Source organism: Coenobita brevimanus, chromosome 96, assembly GCF_032717465.1.
Source record: "Coenobita brevimanus isolate Jiangsu-jjx chromosome 96, ASM3271746v2, whole genome shotgun sequence".
In the NCBI taxonomy this organism is placed as follows: domain Eukaryota; kingdom Metazoa; phylum Arthropoda; class Malacostraca; order Decapoda; family Coenobitidae; genus Coenobita; species Coenobita brevimanus.
In genome coordinates, this window is record NC_137049.1 from 17,393,246 (window position 1) to 17,413,326 (window position 20,081).

Sequence of the window (20,081 nt, forward strand, 5' to 3'; positions counted from 1 at the left end):
GGGGTGCGAGTTGGAAGCAGGGCAGTGAAATGACGGGGGACAGGGCGACTTCGAGGCGATTTGTTTGTGGCCACCCCAAATGGGATTGAGGCATCTGGCAAGATAGATAGATAGATAGATAGACATTTCTATTTTATTTACACTGTGTTATGCAGTCACTTGAAGTAACTTATAAAACTATTTTCCACTATTCACTTATATTTACATTCATTGCTTTCACTTGCTGTTTACACATTATTTACAAATTATTTACAATTCCATTTGCACTGTTTTACTTAATAGAAAGATCGTAGTCACTCTTTGTCAACTGTCAGCCCTTTACCTCTTTCCACATGAGGTTTAGTAGGGGGTAAAGGTCACAGGGCCCTTTGCATGGGGCTAAAAAGTGGCGGAAGTTAGCAGGAGCAAATCAGACATACTTTCACTTTGAAAGACGACAGTGAACTGATAGTGGTGGCCTCCTGCCGCCTGGCTAGGGTGAGTGCAATACTACCAAATTCAGCCTTGTGAGACCTGCTAATATATAGCAATGAAATGATTGGCAGGAAACCAAGACAATACGTAATAAATTAGGTAGTTCCAGGTGAATGTAAATATCACTTAGGCTTCTCCCTTCCCTCCTTATATGTATATTTATTACGAAAATAGATTATACGGAATATTTCAAGGGGAAATAAACAGCGAAAATTAGCGAATGAGTGCACGTGAGGTGTTGTCAGGTGATAATTAGCCAATTCCAGGTGTATGGCACTATCACTTACCTTATTTCTTTTTTGTATATATTATTTGGTATAAGAATAGGACATAGGGCTTATTTCAATGGATGAAATCAGTGGAAAATTCCAGGGAAGATTTCCTTAGCGTAGAATGCAGTGTGGTGGCCTGCAATAATTAGCTAGTTCCAGGTGAATGTGAATATCACTTAGGCTTCTCCCTTCCTTCCTTATACATATTTTTATTACGAAAATAGATTATATGGCATATTTCAAGGGGAAATAAACAGCAAAAATTAACGAACGAGTGCACGTGAGGTGTTGTCAGGTGATAATTAGCCAATTCTAGGTGCATGGCACTCTCATTTACCTTATTTCTTTCTTGTATATATTATTTGGTATAAGAATAGGGCACAGGTCTTATTTCAATGGATGAAATCAGTGAAAAATTCCAGGGAAGATTTACTTAGCGTAGCACGGACGGGCAGGTGAGAGGATAGGGTAATGGAGGGGAGGTAGGGAGGGGAGTCAAGAACGGGGAGAAATGGCTAAATTGTCAACAATGGATGGGAGTACAGATGAGATTAGGAGTGCTGACTAGTGTTGGACATTGGCAGTACTGATAGATGATACAAGCCACCACTTGAAAGCCTGGGTGAATTCAAAATAACATAGAATCACAAAAGTGATGCCCCGCGGTATGATCCCTTGCTCCCAAGCGTCACGAAAGTGACGCCCCGCGGTTAAGGGGTTAATCGTCAGAAGTCGTTCCTTGCGACAATCAATGATTGACAGCTTTTTCAGGCCCGTGACCCCCCTCTTGTGCCCAGCCCTGGCTCCACTTCGTTGCCTCCCCAAGACAGGCCCTCATGCTCTGAGCCACAGCCCAGCACATCAGCCATGGTGGAGTCACCGCTTGACATGAGTTTGCGCCTATCTTCAGAGTCGTCTGCAGTAGGTACGCTATCACCACGACCCAGCGACGCACCCCTAGGTCACCTCCCTGTGATACTCTCAGACTCTGACAGTGATTAAACAGCAAGAACTTCTCCACTAGACCATACAGGAATTTAGTGTTAAGCAGTGAAAAAAAACAGTGCATACAGTATTGTTAAGAAATTAGTAATCTGAGTGAAAAGACAAACAATTTTTGGACTCTAAAATTAACGTAAATAAACTTGAGTGTGTTTTGTTTAGAAAATGGTTTTATGAGTGGAAAGACTTAAAGTGCAGAGTGCAACGCTTATTAAGTTACAATGGAGCATAAGAAAGATAAGAGTGAGAATGGACTTCTGAGTGCAAATGACTAAGTTAAGTGCAAGACTTCATGAACAGTGTACTGGAAGTGCTTCAGGAAATACTTCTTACTGTCAGAGTCTGAGAGGAGGCGGTTATTCATCGAGATGGCCATGGACTTGCTGTAAGTACGCAGAATGTTTCATACTGTACTGTACTGTATTTTCCATACTGTACTTACCTCAAACACCTCATTTCACTCTTTTATGTCCCTTACTGGTGTGAATATGTAGTGTTTTAGGTGCTATGCATGTGCAGTAGGGAGGTGTTTTTCTGAGTTAGGCTAGGTTAGGGTCCATAAGTACCAGTCCAGAAGCCAGGGACTTGTAAGTACCCAGAATGTTTAATATTGTATAAACCTACCTCAAAAACCTCATTTTATGGTTCTTTTGCATTTATTTCAGTCTTTTATGTCCCTTATTGGTGTGATTTGGGTCTTAAATAGGTGCTATGCATGTCCAGAGGGAGTTGTATAGGTGTTTTTCTGAGTCAGGGTCCATAAGTACAAGTCCAGGAGGCTGGTGCCCACTATCTGGAGAGGACCACTTTCTGGACATGCCTTTGGCTCTATTACGTTGGATAGTGGAGGGATTACTGTACTAAAAAATGCAAACAAACTCATGGAAAAAGGGGAATATAAAAAAAGTATGGATAAAATGATGCCTAACTCAAAAGGAACTGGGAATAACAAAAGAGAAGAGAGAGGAGGCAAAAACAAAGAATGAGGGAAGATCACAGGAAGAGAAGAGTACATTATTTTACAAAGTAATTAGATTGCAGGTATAAAAGTGGTATGTAACCAACAGGTAATAAAAAGGAGGAAGATACTACACTCAGGTTATGACAAGTATGTAAACATGATTAATTTGATGTACACAAATGAAGATGGAATGGTATCTAAATCAAGAGAAATACAAGACTATACCAAAGGAAAGGAACCACATATTATTCTATTCATTCATCATCCAGTCCTACATTGCCCCTTGAGGAGCATAGAAGCCCAGGGCTAGGCAAGTTGGTCCTGACATTTAAGATGAGAGTGACCAGCCTCACTCATCCCTGAGTGGCATTATGTGAGCAATAGACCCCAACCATCCCTTGGATATAAACCTTCACCGGCTCAATCTCATTGGAGTGCTTTAATTACCCACATATTATTCTAACTGAAACAAAATTAACTCCAAAGATATCAAATGATATCCTAAACTTAGAATACAATATATGAAGAGACAGAAATTTAAGAAAGGGAGGAAGAATTATAATTTTAACAGAGAAAAACCTACAAGTCAAAGAAATAAAACTAGATATACCCTCACAAGTAGAACTGATTGCATTGGAGATTAACATATCTGAAGGGAAATTAGTTGTGGGAAATTTATACATGCCACCCTAAACAGACACTTGGGAAAGTGGTGAAGATGAAGACCTGGCAGAGAGTACAATTCAGAGTTTAAGAACACTACTACACAACATGGAAGAGAAATCTGAAGGAATTATATTAACTGGAGATTTCAATACAAACATAAATTGGAATATTCTAAATGTAAAAAGCCATGAATGCTGTTGGGATCAAAAGCTCCTTGATCTTGTGCAAGAGCTTTTCCTAACACATCATGTAAAGGAAAACACCAGAAAAAGAGGACTTGATGATCCATCAGTACTAGATCTTACATTTACTAGGCAAGAAAATGAAACTGACAATATAATTTATCACCCTCCATTTGGCAAAAGCAACCATGCAGAATTAAATTGTAACTTCAGGATCACATATGACATTACCAGTAATGAGAGTTACAAAAAGAGTCTAAACTACAAAATGGGCAACTATCATGACCTGAAGAAGTACTTCTTAGAAACAGATTGGGAAAAGGAGCTTAGTGGAAAATATTTGAGTAAAATATACAGAAAATTCTGTAATCTTTATGAAATAGGGGTCCAAAATTACATCCCTCAGCATAAAGAAACAGAAATGAAAATACAGAAATGGTTTCACACTGAATGTAAAAAATAAAAAGAAAAAAGAGACTTGCTGTGGAACAGATACAGAAGACACAATAGTGAAAGGCATATAACAACTTTAAACAGGCAAGAAATTATTATACAAAGATAAGGAGGGAGGCCCAGACACAGTTTAAGGAAGACATTATAAATAATCGTAGTGATCAACCTAAGCTATTTTACAGCTACATCCAAAGCAAAACCAAAGTAAAAGATAAAATACAATCCATTACGGATGGGGGACAATCTATAAACAGGAGAAAGATATTTGTTATGCATTAAATAAAAACTTCCAATCAGCTTATACAAAAGAAAATAATTTGTAAAGAGATGATATGGAACATGCATGCCCACACATATTACCAGATATATAAATAACAGATGTGGTAGGTGGGGGTGCTCACCATCCACTCACTCGATGTAGTGCTGCTCTCAGGTGTCTGTCCTTTCCTCTCTTCCATCCTTCTTTCCTTCCATCCTCTTCTGTCTTTCTTTTCTTCATTCTTTCCTTGTCCTTCTGCCTATGGGTGACTTTACACTCCCTCTTCAGTCTTTCTTTCCTTCATTCTTTCCTTTTCCTTTTGCCTGTGGGTGACTTTACACTAAGTGACAAGCCAAATGGTTTCCTGTACACCAGGAAACCATTTACTATGCTGGGTGGTAACCATATAATCAAATTTTGGCACCTGGTGGTTTAGTGGGTAATTACGGCGCTCCAGTCAGATTGAGCCAGTGAAGGTTTATATCCAAGGGATGGCTGAGGTTGATTGCGCATGTAAAGCCACTCAGGGATGAGTGAGGCTGGTCACTCTCATCTTAAATGTCGAGACCAACTACCTAGCCCTGGGCTCCTACGCTCCTCATAGGGCAATGTAGGATTGGATGATGGATGGATGAATGGATAAATAACAGAAAAAGAAGTACTGGAAGAGTTAAGTAAATTAGACAAAGGAAAAGCAAGTGGTCTTCATGAAATTTCAGGTTGGGTGCTACATGAATGTGCAGAAGCGTTAAGCAGACCACTGTATTTAATATCTAGGAATCCTTAGGTCAAGGTAAACTACCTGATACTGTATTTGGAAAAAAGCAAACATTGTTCCCCAATTCAAGAAATGGAATAGACAGAATCCATTCAACTAACGACCAGTATCACTGACCAGTGTTGTAAGCAAGATACTAGAAAAGCTGATGAGAAAAGTTTGGGTAAACCATCTAGAAGAACAAAGTATGATAACAGAAAGGTAGCTCAGTTTTAGAAATGGAAATCATGTGTTACTAATCTATTAAGCAACTATGATAGAGTTAGAGAAACATTACAGAAAAGAGAAGGATGGGTGGACAGTATCTATTTAGATTTCAAGAAAGCATGTGACAGAGTGCCACACCAAAGACTTTGTGGAAACTATACCTTCCAGGTGGTATCCAGGGCAATCTGTACTGTTGGATGCAGGATTTTCTCAGAAAAAGGGAAATGAGAACAGTATTAATGGGAAATTACTCATCATGGAGGGAAGTGACTAGCAGAGTTCCACAGGGCTCAGTGCTGGCACCAATTATGATTTTTGTATATATAAATGACACAGACAATAACACTGGAAATGGAAGCTATCTAATTATGTTTGCAGATGATGCAAAAATACAAAGAAAAATTACTAACACAGATTCTTGCAAAGAGCTGCAAGAAGAATTAAATAAGCTTCATGAATGAAGCAATAAATGGCAGATGGAATTTAATGAGGACAAGTGTCATGTAATTAAGTTTGGTAAAAGTATGAAAAGACCAGATTAGGATTATAAGTTAAGAAGATCATCCCTACAAATATCAGAAATGGAGAAGGACACAGAAATGATTATCAGTAACAGACTATCTTCAGTTGACCCCACCAGAGAAAGTACGTAACATGTATACATTGCTTGCTAATATGAGTATAGCATTCACATATACAAATGAAGACATGCTGAGAAAGATAATAACATCATTCATCAGACCAACAATGGAGTATGCATCAGTAGTCCGGAATCCTCATTTAAAAAAACACATAAATAAGACTGAAATAGTACAAAGGGCAGCTACAATATGGGTACCAAGCTTAACCCCTTAAACGCGGCCGTGAACAGCCGATCCCCCCCGGGTGGCGGGGTTGTATCGCGATCTGAGTACCTGTGAGAAAATATTTGCCAAAAATCAGAGATTAACCCTAGAACATTAAAATTTTTATGGCATATAGTACTTACATTCAGCTTTCTCCTGAGACAGGTGTTGAGCCTTTGTGGACTACCCAAGGACTTGTGGAGACTTGCAAAGTTGGGTAACAAAGGCTTCACTTTCATACCTCCAGCAACCCGGTTTCCCCTCCACCACAGCCTCAATCTGTCACAGTACACTTTATACAACAAAGTACGGGTAGTTTGGAATCCGTATTTGTAAAATAAGCACTGAAAATAAGGCTACAATCAACGGAGCGTACGGCCGACATGCAGCGCGGCGGCGATCTTCCTGTCACTGAACACACATTTCCCTTTTCACAGCTAAAAACACGTATACTACATTATTTTCCTTCATATTACTTCCCAAAGGCTCGCATGGTACTATTACGGCCATAAAAATCACTGTCACTGCCAGTATTTTGAAGCGGGAATGAGAAAGACCACCGCAGCGCGATTTTATTCTGCCTTACGCCAGTCACTTTATTCTCGCTCCTGTCGGCCGCTCGCACTTCATTTCTATCGCTCACTTTCACTCTCGCTGTCAGTTTAGCGCCTTATTCATCAGTGTCACTGTCATTAGTTATAAAAATAATATTTTCTACACACCAAACTGTCACTGTCATAACAGAATAGAAAAATATGCTTTCAACTTCTTACACTGGAGTGACTGTCACTCTCAATACTTATATTATTACTATGTACAATTATTTACACTGAAATCACTGTCACTGTCAGTGCTTTTACAACTACATACATTAATTTACAGTCAACAGACTGTCACTGTCAGTAAGTAAAAGAAAACTAAACACTAGTATCACTGTCACTTTCAGTATTATTTACAAGATTTTTACCCTTATTTTCAATATCTACTCAGGCTGTGGTAGTCAAAGAAACACGGGTAAGCGCAGAGGGGAATTTGGCACTCTTTGCACTGCAAGGAGGTGCGCCTAAATGTTCTGTCTTGCCGGGTAGTGTGGCTGCACACATGACACCTCCTCAGTGCTTTTCCCCTCTTGGCAGTGCTAGGCAGTGGCTCCAGGCGGTGTCGCTGAAGGTAGTCCTGGCACTGTAGGCGGTCTGGAGGTGTGTGTGAGTGGCGCCTGGGACCTGATGGCAGTACCTGCCCAAAACGCTGAAGCAGCTGGTAGACACAAGTCTTAGAAAACCGCCTGATAGAGTAGTTAGCTGGCTTCCTGTTCTTGATTTTATATAGGATGAAGGCGTTCAGCATGCACATATCAAGCAAGTGCAAGAACACCTTCCTGTACCAGCGACGGTTCCTCCTCAGGCAGTCTATCTCTCCGATCATCATATCTGACTTGTCCACCAGCCGCATATTGACGTTGTAGTCAATTACAGCATCAGGCTTCATCACAGGATCGCCAGTCCTTCTGTCGACCTTCCCTGTGGCTTGCATTTCCCCCTTGTGAACTGTGGTGAGCACATTGACGATCCTCTTGTGCCACCTGATCGCCAGCATCTTGTTGGATTTCTTCAGGTGCACATCTCCCCGCTTTGATCTTTCAGCCTCGGGGAAGGCAGGGTAGTATGCCCTATTGCTCCTGACAGTGCCACAGGATCCGACGCCATGCTCTGAAAGGTACTTGGCGAGTTTGGGAGCTGTATAATAATTGTCTGTATACAGGACATGATTCCTGCCAAAGTACTTTTCCAGAAGCACTTTCACCACAGAACCAGAGAATCCAAGGGGGTCAGTCTTGTCCAAGTCCACACTGCTGGCGGTGTAGATAACGAAGTCTAGGATGAACCCTGTCTTGCAGTCGCACAGCACGAAAAACTTTATTCCAAAGCGGTGGCGTTTGCTTGGAATATGCTGCACGAACCGAAGACGGCCCCTGAACAAAACCAAGGACTCGTCGATCACTACTTTCTTGAAGGGCCGAAGGAACGTCATAAACTTGCCCTTGATCATGTTCAGGATTGCCCTCACTTTCCATAGGGGGTCAGTCCGGGAAGGCTCATCGTTGTTGGCAAAGTGAAGGTACGTCATGAGTTGCCTGAAATGATCACGACTCATGTACTGTACTTGTTGAAGATGGGTGTGGGGCAAAGATCGTCAGAACTCCAGTACTCCTCGAGCTTGTGCTTCCAGTTATGTGGCATGAGAAGCATCAAGCTGATGAATACAAATAGTTCCCGGATCGTCACAGGAACCCATGCTGCCATCCGCGACGTGGATGGCGTTGCACCTTCACCTTCATGAACTGCAGCACATTGTCCTTCGTACCTGTTCGTCTCGGTACAAATCTGCTCCATGACTTCGTTATCCAGGAAAGCCAACAGGTAGTCCAAACATTCACCACCCTCAGGGACAGGGAAGTCAGCCTGGATCCCACACCCAGTGGCATCAAAGGGCAGATCCTCTGGCACAAAATCAGAGCTCTCAGACCACACGAAGGCATCCAGAGTGCCCTGCCTAGGCTGGGAGGGGGTGGGGGCGGCGGGGGGTGAGGCAGGCCGTGTGGCAGTGGGTGAGGCAGGTGGTGAGGCAGTGGGTGAGCTAGGTCGTGTCTGTGTGGTGGTGGTGGTGGTGGGGGGGAGATTAGGAGAAGGTTCAAGGTCACTCGCAGTAGCCTGAGTGGTGAGTTGCCTAGTGCGGGAAACCTTACCACTAATTCTAACACTAGGAGACACTTTCCTACTCATGCCAGCACGAACACAGGGCCTACGAAAACCTCTACGCAAACCAGACTGCCTACTTCCCTTCCGAGGTGGTGAAGGAGACTCTGAAGACTCAGGAGAAAGCACAGCAGACGAAGATGATGAGAGAATGGGGCTGGGAGTGCGAGGCAGTATGGCGGCGGCGTGACCTAGGGTAGGGGACAATGGCCGGTCTGAGGAGAACAATGGCTGGGAACCGGGGTCACCACTTCGCTTCCTCTTGGCCCCTTTACCATACACCACTCCCTTTTTCACTGGAGCCTTGCCTGATGAGGTGCTAGGCACAGGAATTGTCTCTTCCTGCACCTCAGACTCAGCACTCAATAGAATGTCTGATTCGGCAAAGGCTTGATAACACTCCAACGTCGCTACCGTAATCCATAGAAGCTTTCAATAATTCTATGCCTATAGCCGACTCACTAAGGCCCTTAGCACTTCCTAGTAAGGGTTTGGACGGGGTAGAGGTCACAAAGCCCTTTTTCGGAGGGCTGGAAGGCACTGACTCGGAAGAGTTAGAATGAGACGGTGTCACCTTCAAAGACTGCGGTAAACTGATGCTAAACAGGGGCAAACAGCGGGAAAAAAAGCTAGTGTGACAACTGGGGAAACAAGCGTTTCCAATTAGCATAAAGTGCTTGCGAGAGGAAGGCGCAGATTGACATGTCTGAGCTGTTCGCGCGCTTCCATATACCACGACGAGGGGGGCCGGGCAGCGGTGCGTGGGTGGGTAAAAAAAATGATACTTGGCAACAACGGAGGTCAGTGGTACAAAGGTCAAGTGTGCTAAAAGTAGCTAAAGGGTGGCGGTACTGATAGACAATACCAGCTGGAGCCTGCTTGCCCGCGGTTATTCAAAATTTACTAGAATCGCAAACGCGACAATCTGCCGTTATGTCCTTTTCGCCAAGCGTCGCAAACGCGACGATCCACATATAAAGGGTTAAGAGATCTAAGCTATGAAGAATGACTAGAGAAACTGAATCTACCAACATTACAGGAGTTAAGGAAAAGAGGAGCCATGATTACGCTATATAAATGCATCTCAGAGAAGGAGAAAATAGCCATAAATGAATATTCAGTCTATGGAGAAGCATCAGCATGAGGACACTGCAAAAAACTGCATAAAAAGAGAGGCAATAAAAATGTAAGGAAATTTAGTTTCCCAAATAGGGCAACTGATCAGTGGAATGCACTACCAAATAAAATAATGTGGCCAAAACTATTCACAAATTTAAGGATATGTATGATAAAAATGGTTTGATACACGGGACAGTATGAGCTTGACTCATTCCTGTAAAGATACAATTAGGTAGGTAGGTAAGAACACACACCCACATACACACGCAGTGATCCCTTGATTACAGCAGTTTTCATAATCACTACAAGATGACAATCTGCACTCCTGCTATTATAACGCAGTATTTAACCTGACAACTACGGCATTAGGTTTCCTGGTCTACCCCCCCTGGTGCGAAAAAACATGAAAAAAAATTTTCTCAAAAATAATTTTTGCTTGTATGAAATAAAAGTGTAGAAGCGTGTATGGACAAGTTTGAGAGGAGCGAGAGAGTGCTGTTGATTGGAGACATGAATGGCAAAGTTGGGAATGTACAAGTGGACGGAGTGGTTGGTCAGTGAGGTGTGCCAGCTGACACAGATGGGAATGGAAGTGCTTTGGTGGACATCTGTGCTTGTAAGGGGTTGGCAATAGCCAACACCTACTTTCGGCATAAGACGATCCACCGGTATACATGGAGAGTAATGAGGAGGATGGATGGTGAACTTGTTGAACGAAAGGCAATGATAGACTACGTGTGTGTGGATAAGCGAATGAGAAGACAAGTGTTGGATGCAAGAGTGTGGAGAGGGTGGTGGAATGGAGTCACGGACCATCACTTAGTGATGGCCAAGGTAAAGATGCAAAGAAAGTGGTTGAGGAGACGAAGGGGAAGACAGGAGGAAGCAACTCCTGTGAGAAGAGTGGAGAAATTGCAAGATAGTGAGAAAATGACAAAGTATAAGAGCATAGTGGAAGAAAGATTGGGAAGGTATGAGCTAGAGCAGATGGAAGGGGTGGAAGACGTATGTAAGATATTCAAGGAAGAGATAGGCGCAGCGTGTGAGGCGGTTTGTGGAGTGAGGAGGAGAGGCAAGGGTGTGCAAGGGACAGCATGGTGGAATGATGAGGTGAAACGAGCTGTGGAACAAAAGAAGAAGGCATATAGTGAATGGTTAGCGAGTAGAGGTAGGGGAGAAGATGAGAGAGAGAAGAGAGAGGTATATGTGAGCAGGAGAAGGGAGGTTAAGAGACTGGTGAAGGAGAGTAAAAAGAAAGTGGATGAAGAGTTTGGGAGGAATCTGAGTGTGAAATGGAGGGAGAGTAAGAAATTGTTTTGGAAGGAGGTAAAGAAAGTAAGGCAGTGTGAAAGGGGAAATAGTAGGGGAGTGAAAGATAGGAATAATAGATTGTTGGTGGAGAAGAGAGAGAAACTGAGGAGATGGAAGGAGCACTTTGAGGATTTGTTGAATGTAGAGAGTGAGAGCAGTGCGAGTATAAGTGGTTGGGGAATGGCTGGGAGAAGAAAAGATGAGATGAGGGAGGAAGAGATCAGTAGGGCGGAAGTAGTGGAAGCGATGAAGAAGATTAAGTTGGGAAAGGCCCCAGGAATTGATGGAGTGTGTGGTGAAATGCTTAGGTATGGGGGTGAGATTGTTGTGGAGTGGATATGGAAGTTGTGTAGATTGGCTTGGGAAGAGGGAAGGGTTCCAGAGGACTGGAAATCAGGTATAACTGTTCCTTTATACAAAGGAAAAGGGGAGAGAGAAGTATGTGGTAACCATAGGGGTATTTGCCTACTTAGTGTGACTGGTAAAATATATGGTAGAATACTCATTGATAGGGTTAGGCATATGACAGAGGAGCTAGCTGGAGAAGAACAAGGGGGATTTAGGAAGGGAAAAGGGTGTGTAGATCAGATATTTGTTCTAAGATGTTTAGTGGAGAAGTATCTAGAGAAGGGAAGGAAAGTGTATGCTGCCTTCATGGACTTGGAGAAAGCTTATGACAGAATAGATAGGCAAGGTATTTGGAAGGTATTAAGAATATATGGAGTGGAGGAAAAATTGTTGAGTGCTGTGAAGAGTATGTACGAGGGAGCTAGGGCTATGGTGCGAGTGGATGGTGAGATGAGTGAGTTCTTTGATCTCAGTGTGGGACTGAAACAAGGTTGTGTGATGTGTCCATGGCTGTTTAATACATACATGGATGGGGTTGTAAAGGAGGTGCAGGGCAGGGCAGTGGATGTGGGGGTGGCTCTAATGAATGAGGGTGAGATTTGGAAGCTTCCGGTGTTGCTGTTTGCTGATGATACAGTACTGTTGAGTGAAGATGAATGGGAGTTGCAAGGTTTGGTGAATGGATTTGGGACAGTGTGTAGGAGGAGGAATCTGAAAGTTAATGTAAACAAAAGTAAAGTTATGGTGTTTGAGAGGACTGAAGTCACAGAGTGTGCAGTGAGGTTGGATGGTGAGGATATGGAGAATGTGAGTGCATTCAAGTACTTGGGTAGTGTGATGAGTAAGGATGGAACTTTCGGGGATGAAGTGCGTGAAAGGGTGCAGCAGGGAAGGAAAGTTGTTGGTACACTGAAAGCAGTGATGAGAAATAGGGAGGTGAATATGGAAGTTAAGAAGTCACTGCATGATAGTATTGTGATCCCTACCCTGACGTATGGAAGCAAGGCATGGACCTTGCAAGAGGGGAACAAGTCAAGAGCGAGAGCAGTGGAAATGAGTTACTTGAGAGGAGCATGTGGATTGACGTGGAGGGACAGGTTGACGAATGAAGAAGTGAAGGAACGCTGTGGGGTGGACGTGGTTGAGAAGATTAGGAGAAATACACTGAGGTGGTTTGGGCATGTGAAGAGAATGGAGAATGAAAGACTGACTAAGAGGGTGTATGTAGGTGAGGTGGAGGGAGGGAGAGGGAGAGGTAGACCGAGGATGAGGTGGAGGGATGGAGTTGAGAGGTATATGAGGGAGGGGGGGGGGTGAGTTGGGGGAAGGGTAATCAAATAGTGGGTGACACAGCGACTTGGAGGCGTTTTGTCTGCGGCCACCCTTTGCGGGATTAGGGCGTCGGGCTATAGATAGATAGACAGATGAAATAAAAGAGTGCAGGGAAAAGTATAGGAAAAACAAATATGAGTTCATTATTTACCTTTGTTCATCCATGGTGAAGCAATGAGGAAATGTGGGAGAACTATGTTGAGCACCTGTTTAAAAAAAAGCTTTCTCATATGATGTATGTCGCAGTTACAAGTTTTCCATCATATGTTATACATGGCAGCTATTGGGTTAAATAAAAACACATCGTTATCACACACCTGAGCTGGTTTCTGATGACAATGATGCTGCAGTATCTGTGGTTTCTGATGACTCTGAAGGATTAAAAAATGAGGCCCTACTCAAGCAGTTAATCCCAGGTGGCAAACCACTAACTCTCTCGTACTGTTTTTGTTTTTTCTTGGAAGAAACAGTTCGTAGGCTCCTGCCCTTTGGTTCCTTCTTCCTAGCATAAAATAAATAAATAAATAAACAAGTGCTCAAGGGCCCTTTGGGCCCGAGTAGACTCGATTTCTAAAAGACCTGGTACTGAATGAACTGTTTTCCGAACCAAACTTTGATCGCTCTGAACTCAAATAAAAAATCATCAATTGATATGGGACCAAGTTTTTCAGCATCAGCTAATTTCTGTGATTTTCATGCCAATTTTGGTGCACCAGGACGCCTCCGTACCGAAGAAAGGCACCCTCACCTCGCTTCGGGAATGGAACCCAAGTTGTCTGAATGCAAGTTCTGGATATTAACCACTCGGCCACGGCAAACGACCAGGCGACGGAAGTGGCGTTTATTGGTCAAAATTTCATTGCTCATTAAATATAGTAAAAGTTTTTCAATTGTGATGGGACCAAATTTTTTCACATCAGCGAATTTTTTGCAGTTTTTGTGCCAATTTTGGTGCGATTTGAATATGTAGTTTCGGCTGCCCAAAATACATACACACATGGCTACTGCTATAGTACATTAGATAAATACAAAATAATCCTCAAGCCTCAGGTTTGAGTCTAGTGCATTTGCTGGTATTAATTCCACTCATTTTTAATGTTATCATAAATACTTTGCAATACATGATGCTGTTCTTCACACGTTGGTCTGGCAGAGATAAGCAGAGCTGGGTGTCACTGCCTGTATCCTTGGCCCTTGGCCACGTGTGAACAGCTGACACAAGACACACCAACAATGATACAACTCATGCTATATTTTTACCTTTACTTAATCTTGAAAGGCAAATTTCTACATAAAAATAAATACTGTAAGAGGATAATCTGAATCAGTTTCTTTTATATGTCATAAATCTGAAGTGAAACAAAATGACCCACCATAACTTGGATCCCCCTCTTTTAACACAACTTAGTCATCTCTATTACATTCTCAAAGTGAGTTCAAATTCCATTGTTATTACCATTCTTCTTGTACAGTCAATATTTAATATCCCTAATGATGATTAGTGAGTGAGTATGAATGCATCTGGTGGTGGTACAACTTTCAATATGGCTATAACAAGGACACTGCATTAAATATAAAAAAAAAAATATCTTCCCACCCACTAGCCATGTTATAATGAGTCTTTCGGTACTGTTTATGTGGTTGTTGTTCATACAGCTTTTCTACCCCCTCCCCCCCCCAATGAACTGCATAAATGGTGAGTCCAGTGTACTTAAGTGTATTCAGATGGTTAGGCCTGTTAGGTATAGTCAGGATTTGGGGTTTATATGATAAGTAAATGTGTGAGCAGTTCACTCCACTCAGCATGCAACAGATTAGTTTTCCATGTAATGTGTTTTCTTTTTCCATGCTTTCTGGACCCAACCTCTTCCCATTCTCGGCAGCAGCAACAGCAGCGGCAGTGGTGGTGATGGCATGATGCTGATGAAAGAACAAACTATGAATATAATCTTCAGGGAAAGGGTGATGAGGTATGACAGTAGTTCCTGGTTACTCTTACCGGTAGTGAGAGCGCATTAGACCCTTTGTGGAGAAAACCTTCGGACATCCAGGATGCTGGCACACCACAGTCTTGGGTTTGTGGACAGAAACAAGGTGTACTCGCAGGGTGTACCGATCTGAGAGCAGAACAGTTAACAACAACTACACTACCTGCTGTATAAAGAAAACTCCAGACATCAGTCACCACTCATACATCCACACGGACAGGACTGATGGACATGATGAACGCATCATCAATCACATTCACACCCATCCTCAACAAAGACTTAACGCAGACAACAAATTCACTTTTCCCAAATGACACCACACTGAAAACTGTCACTTTGTCAAATCTGGTCACAAACAAGAAATCAGCATTTATTACATTTACATTCCTCCTGACACCTCCCGTGCCGTGCCAGATCAATAAAACTCTTAGCCCCTCCACCTAACACAGACACTTAATGCAATCTCTGCCAAGACTTTGATGTTAAAAATGCTGCAGGGTATAAACACAACCAACACAAGTGCTGAGGCCTCAACACTGCAACACAATTCAACAACCTGTATATTCTCAATGACACCTACCAATACACATACATCTCACACCAAGCACTCTGCACTCTTTCCTTCCCAGCAGGATTGGTAATTTTTTATTATTCAATTGAAAAAATAAAATCAATGATTTTTGTTTATTTGATTTGATTTGATTTTTTATTTACTTATTTTTTTCTGTTTACTATACGGCTAATATTTCAAAAGCAGTATACTGAATTAATGGTAGGTGGGGGTGCTCATCATCAACTCACTTGATGTAGTGCTGCTCTTGGGTGTCTGTCCTTGCCTTTCCTCCTTCCTTCTTTCTTTCCTTCCTCTTTTGTTGTTCTTTACTTCATTCTTTCCTCATCCTTCTGCCTATGGGTGACTATACTCCCTCTTCTATCTATCTTTCCTTCATTCTTTCCTCTTCCTTCTGCCTATGGGCGACTCTACACTGAGTGACAAGCCAAATAGTTTCCTGTACACCACAAAATCATTTACTATGCTGGGTGGTAACCATACAACCAAATTATGGGACCTGGTGGTTTAGTGGGTAATTAGAGCACTCCAATTGAACTGAGCCGGTGAAGGTTTATGTCCAAGGGGTGGCTGGGGTGTACTGCTCATGTAATGCCACTCAGGGATGAGTGAGACTGGTCATTCTCATCTTAAATGTCAGGACTATCTTGCCTAGCCCTGGGCTCCTACGCTCCTTATGGAGCATCGTTGGATTGGATGATGGATGGATGGAGTGTACTGAATACTCTTAATTTCATGTCCTGTCTATCCATGGATGCTTCAGGCTGAAAGCCACTGCCCAGAATCCAGATACAAACCTGTTCAAGTCCTGTTTGTACACTACTGGTTATGGCTAAGTTGCCAGTGGTAATCAAGACATCATATTCCAAAGCTGATTATATTACAACATAGAAAAACCTTAAGCAGATATTATTATGACACGGCCTTAAGTGACTGAGCATAGCCTACCTAGTCTTATGGCTTTGGTTTTTGATTTATGGCTCATTATTTCAGATGTACATAGAATTTCAATACTTAGTTACACAAATGTAAAAATATATTTTCTGTCATACAATGAAGCAATTTCTAATGGCACCATTCTAAAATCTGCTAACTTAATGCTTAAGTATCTGAATAAATGAATGCCAGCACAAAGTTATACACAACTTTTATAAACCTTCAGATTTTATTTTTGTTAACTTTTAGATTAAATAAAAAATTAAATTAAAAAAATCATGATTTTTTTAGCAAAAAAGTCAATGATTTAATCACATGATTAAATCAATTTGTTGTAATCAATGCCAATCCCACTTCCCAGAAATCACATTTTCCTTATTGACAATTTCAAATGTCACCAACTGGCAGACAGAGACCTCACTCCCTTCAGATCATTTCCTTATCATCAACATCATCATCATCACAAGAATAAACCACAAACCAAAGTGATCGCATATCACGTGCGCAAACTACAAGAAGGCAGACTGGACAAAACTCACTAAAGAAACTGAGCATCACTTCAGTTCACTAAACAACACACCCCATCATCAACACTGACAAACAAATTTTGGAATTCAACAAGACCAGCACCACAATCCAGACTTTACAAGCCTGAGGACAGTAAATCACCCATGGGGATGAGGGTGGGTTCATGGAATGTGGGAAGTTTGAGGGGAAGAGCAGGGGAAGTCGTTGAGGCATTCAGTAGGAGGTGGGTGGATGTGGCGTGTTTGCAGGAAATCCGGTACAGGGGTGGATCAGCCAGAAAGATTGTTGGGAAGGACTGTTGCTATAAGTGGTTTTGGCAGGGGGGGACAGACGGATATGGAGGTGTTGGTGTGATGGTTGCGGAGAAATGGGTGGAATATGTTATGAATGTTTTGAGAGTAAGCGATAGGATATTGGTAGTGAAAATTCTGTTGGGAAGAAAGATAGCTGTGATTATATCGGCATATGCTCCACAGGCAGGATTGGATGAATCAGAGAAAGATAGATTTTGGGATGATTTAATACGTGTAGTGGGTGGTATGCGGGATGATGAGATAGTGATTTTGGGAGGGGACTTAAATGGTCACGTAGGTGAAGCAGCACAAGGTTATGAAGGAGTGCATGGGGGATGTGCATATGGTCTAAGGAATGCAGAAGGGGAAAGGATACTCGAGTTTGGGGAGGCAATGGACATGATTGTGTGCAACACATATTTTAGGAAAAGAGACAGTAGGTTAATTACGTATGAGTCTGGGGGAAATAGCAGTCAGATAGATTATTTTCTGGTTAGGAGGGCCGATAGGAGGTTAGTGAGGGATGTTAAAGTTATAGGAAGTGAGGAGTGTGTGCAGCAGCACAAACTATTGATTTGTGATATGGTGCTTAAAGAACAAGTGATGAAAAAGAGGACTTATGTACCTAGGAGGAAAATATGGAAGCTGAAAAACCAAGTAGTAAGGGATGCCTTCTATAGTGAGTTGAGGAGAGTGGTGGCTGAACAGGGAGCTGTAGACAGAGGCGTTAATGAACAGTAAAGAGCCCTCAAGAACAATTTCTTGAGAGTTACTGATGTAACATGCGGCTGGACAAGAGGACCACCAAGACATAAAGTAACTTGGTGGTGGGATGAGGGTGTAGAAGCTGCAATTAGGGAGAAAAGAAGGCTTTTCCGGGAATGGAAGAAGGGTGGTAGCAAAGAGGAATATTTGGCTGCCAAGCGTAGGGCTAGGAGAGAGGTATACAGGGCAAAGTCTGAGTCACAGAGACAATTACTTGATAACCTAAATCATGGGGAAAGGAAAAATATATTTAGGGTGGCAGGTCAGGTGAAGAGGGATAATCAGGATATCATAGGTGAGCAGTGTGTGAAGAATGATGAAGGAAGGGTAGTGGTGAACAGTGAGGATATTAAAGATGCATGGAGAGAGCATTATAACCGTTTGTTGAATGAGGAGTTTGACTGGGACAGGGAAGGTTTGGAGCCAGCAGATCCAGTGTCTGGCCCTTGGCCTTTGATTGATACTGCTACTGTGAGTGTGGCAATAGGCAGGATGAGGGTGGGGAAGGCAGCAGGTGTGTCTGGGTTGACTGCCGAAATGTTGAAGGCCTCAGGCGATAAAGGGGTGAGTTTAGTCAATGACCTGATAAATAGGATTATTTATGAGTGTGTTGTCCCAGATGATTGGCTGAAGAGTGTAATTGTAAATGTGTATAAAGGGAAGGGTGATGCCCTGGAAAGAGGAAATTATAGAGGTATAAAGCTTTTAGATCAGATAATGAAGGTAATGGAGAGAGTTTTAGAAGGTATGATTAGAGAAAGAGTGAATATTGATGAGATGCAGTTTGGGTTTATGCCAGGTAGGGGGACCACTGATGCCATATTCATTGTTCGACAGCTTCAGGAAAAATATATTGGTAGGAGAAGGGATCTTTATTCTGTTTTTGTTGATTTGGAAAAGGCCTTTGACAGAGTCCCTAGAGAGGTGGTGAAGTGGGCAATGAGAAAGCTTGGCTTGGAGGAGTGGCTGGTTAGGGTGGTTATGGCCATGTATGTGGGTGCTCACACCCAGGTGAGAGTGAATGGAGATTTGAGTGATGAGTTTTCCGTGAATGTTGGTGTGCATCAGGGGTCAGTCTTGAGTCCCATGTTGTTTATCATGGTACTTGAAGCCCTTTCACGTGACTTTAGAAACGGACTCCCGTGGGAGTTGTTGTATGCTGATGATTTGGTGTTGATTGCAGAGAATGAAAGGGAGGCGGAGGAAAGGTTTAGGAAGTGGAGAGATGGTATGGGGCAAAAGGGTTTAAGGGTAAATGCAGATAAAACAAAAGTGATGATATCTAGGGTTGGTGGCGGTACTGTCAAAGACGAGGGAGAGTGGCCATATGCAGTTTGCCACAAGGGCGTGGGAAGTAATTCCATCTTGTGAGGTGTATGTGATAAATGGGTGCATAAGAGATGTAGTGGTATCAGAGGTAGACTGCGAGATAATGCTGATTTTATGTGTACGGCGTGCCGGGGTGAGCAGGTGGAGATCGTCAGACGTGAAAGGATTGAACTTGCTGGTGAGTCTCTTGAGTGTGTGGAAGAGTTTTGTTATTTGGGAGACATGTTGTGTGCTGGAGGTGGGGCTGGAGCTAGCTCTGTGGCTAGGGTGAGAAGTGGTTGGAAGAAGTTCAGGGAGCTCTTGCCTCTCCTGACATTGAGAGGGCTCTCCCTACGTGCTAAGGGGTCTTTGTATGTAGCAAGTGTTAGGAGTGTAATGCTGTATGGCAGTGAGACCTGGGCAGTGAAGGAGGAAGACATTCGCCGGCTCAGACGTACAGAAATGACAATGATTAGGTGGATGTGCAGTGCGTCCCTGCGTCCAAGGCCTGGAGGGGCTGGGTTTACAATGGAAGAGTTGAGAGGTAGGATGGGACTGGAGTGTATTGGTGTTGTGATAAGGAGAGGTAGATTGAGGTGGTTTGGACATGTGGAGAGGATGGGGGGTGATAATTGGGTGAGGAAGGTAAGAATTGTTATTATTGGGGGTGGGGTTATGAGGGGTAGACCGAGAAAGACATGGGACGAGGTCATTTAGTGTGACCTTA

General features: G+C 42.8%; 1 protein-coding gene across 1 annotated transcript in view; it reads right to left on the reverse strand.

Moving 5' to 3' along the window:
* Positions 1–20,081, reverse strand: part of LOC145413473 (uncharacterized) — a 364,910-nt gene that overhangs the window by 141,999 nt on the left and 202,830 nt on the right. Inside the window, exon 6 of the mRNA XM_080283171.1 lies at positions 14,965–15,082. Within this exon, the coding sequence (XP_080139297.1) occupies positions 14,965–15,082 (118 nt within the window). The remainder of the gene's footprint in view (positions 1–14,964; positions 15,083–20,081) is intronic.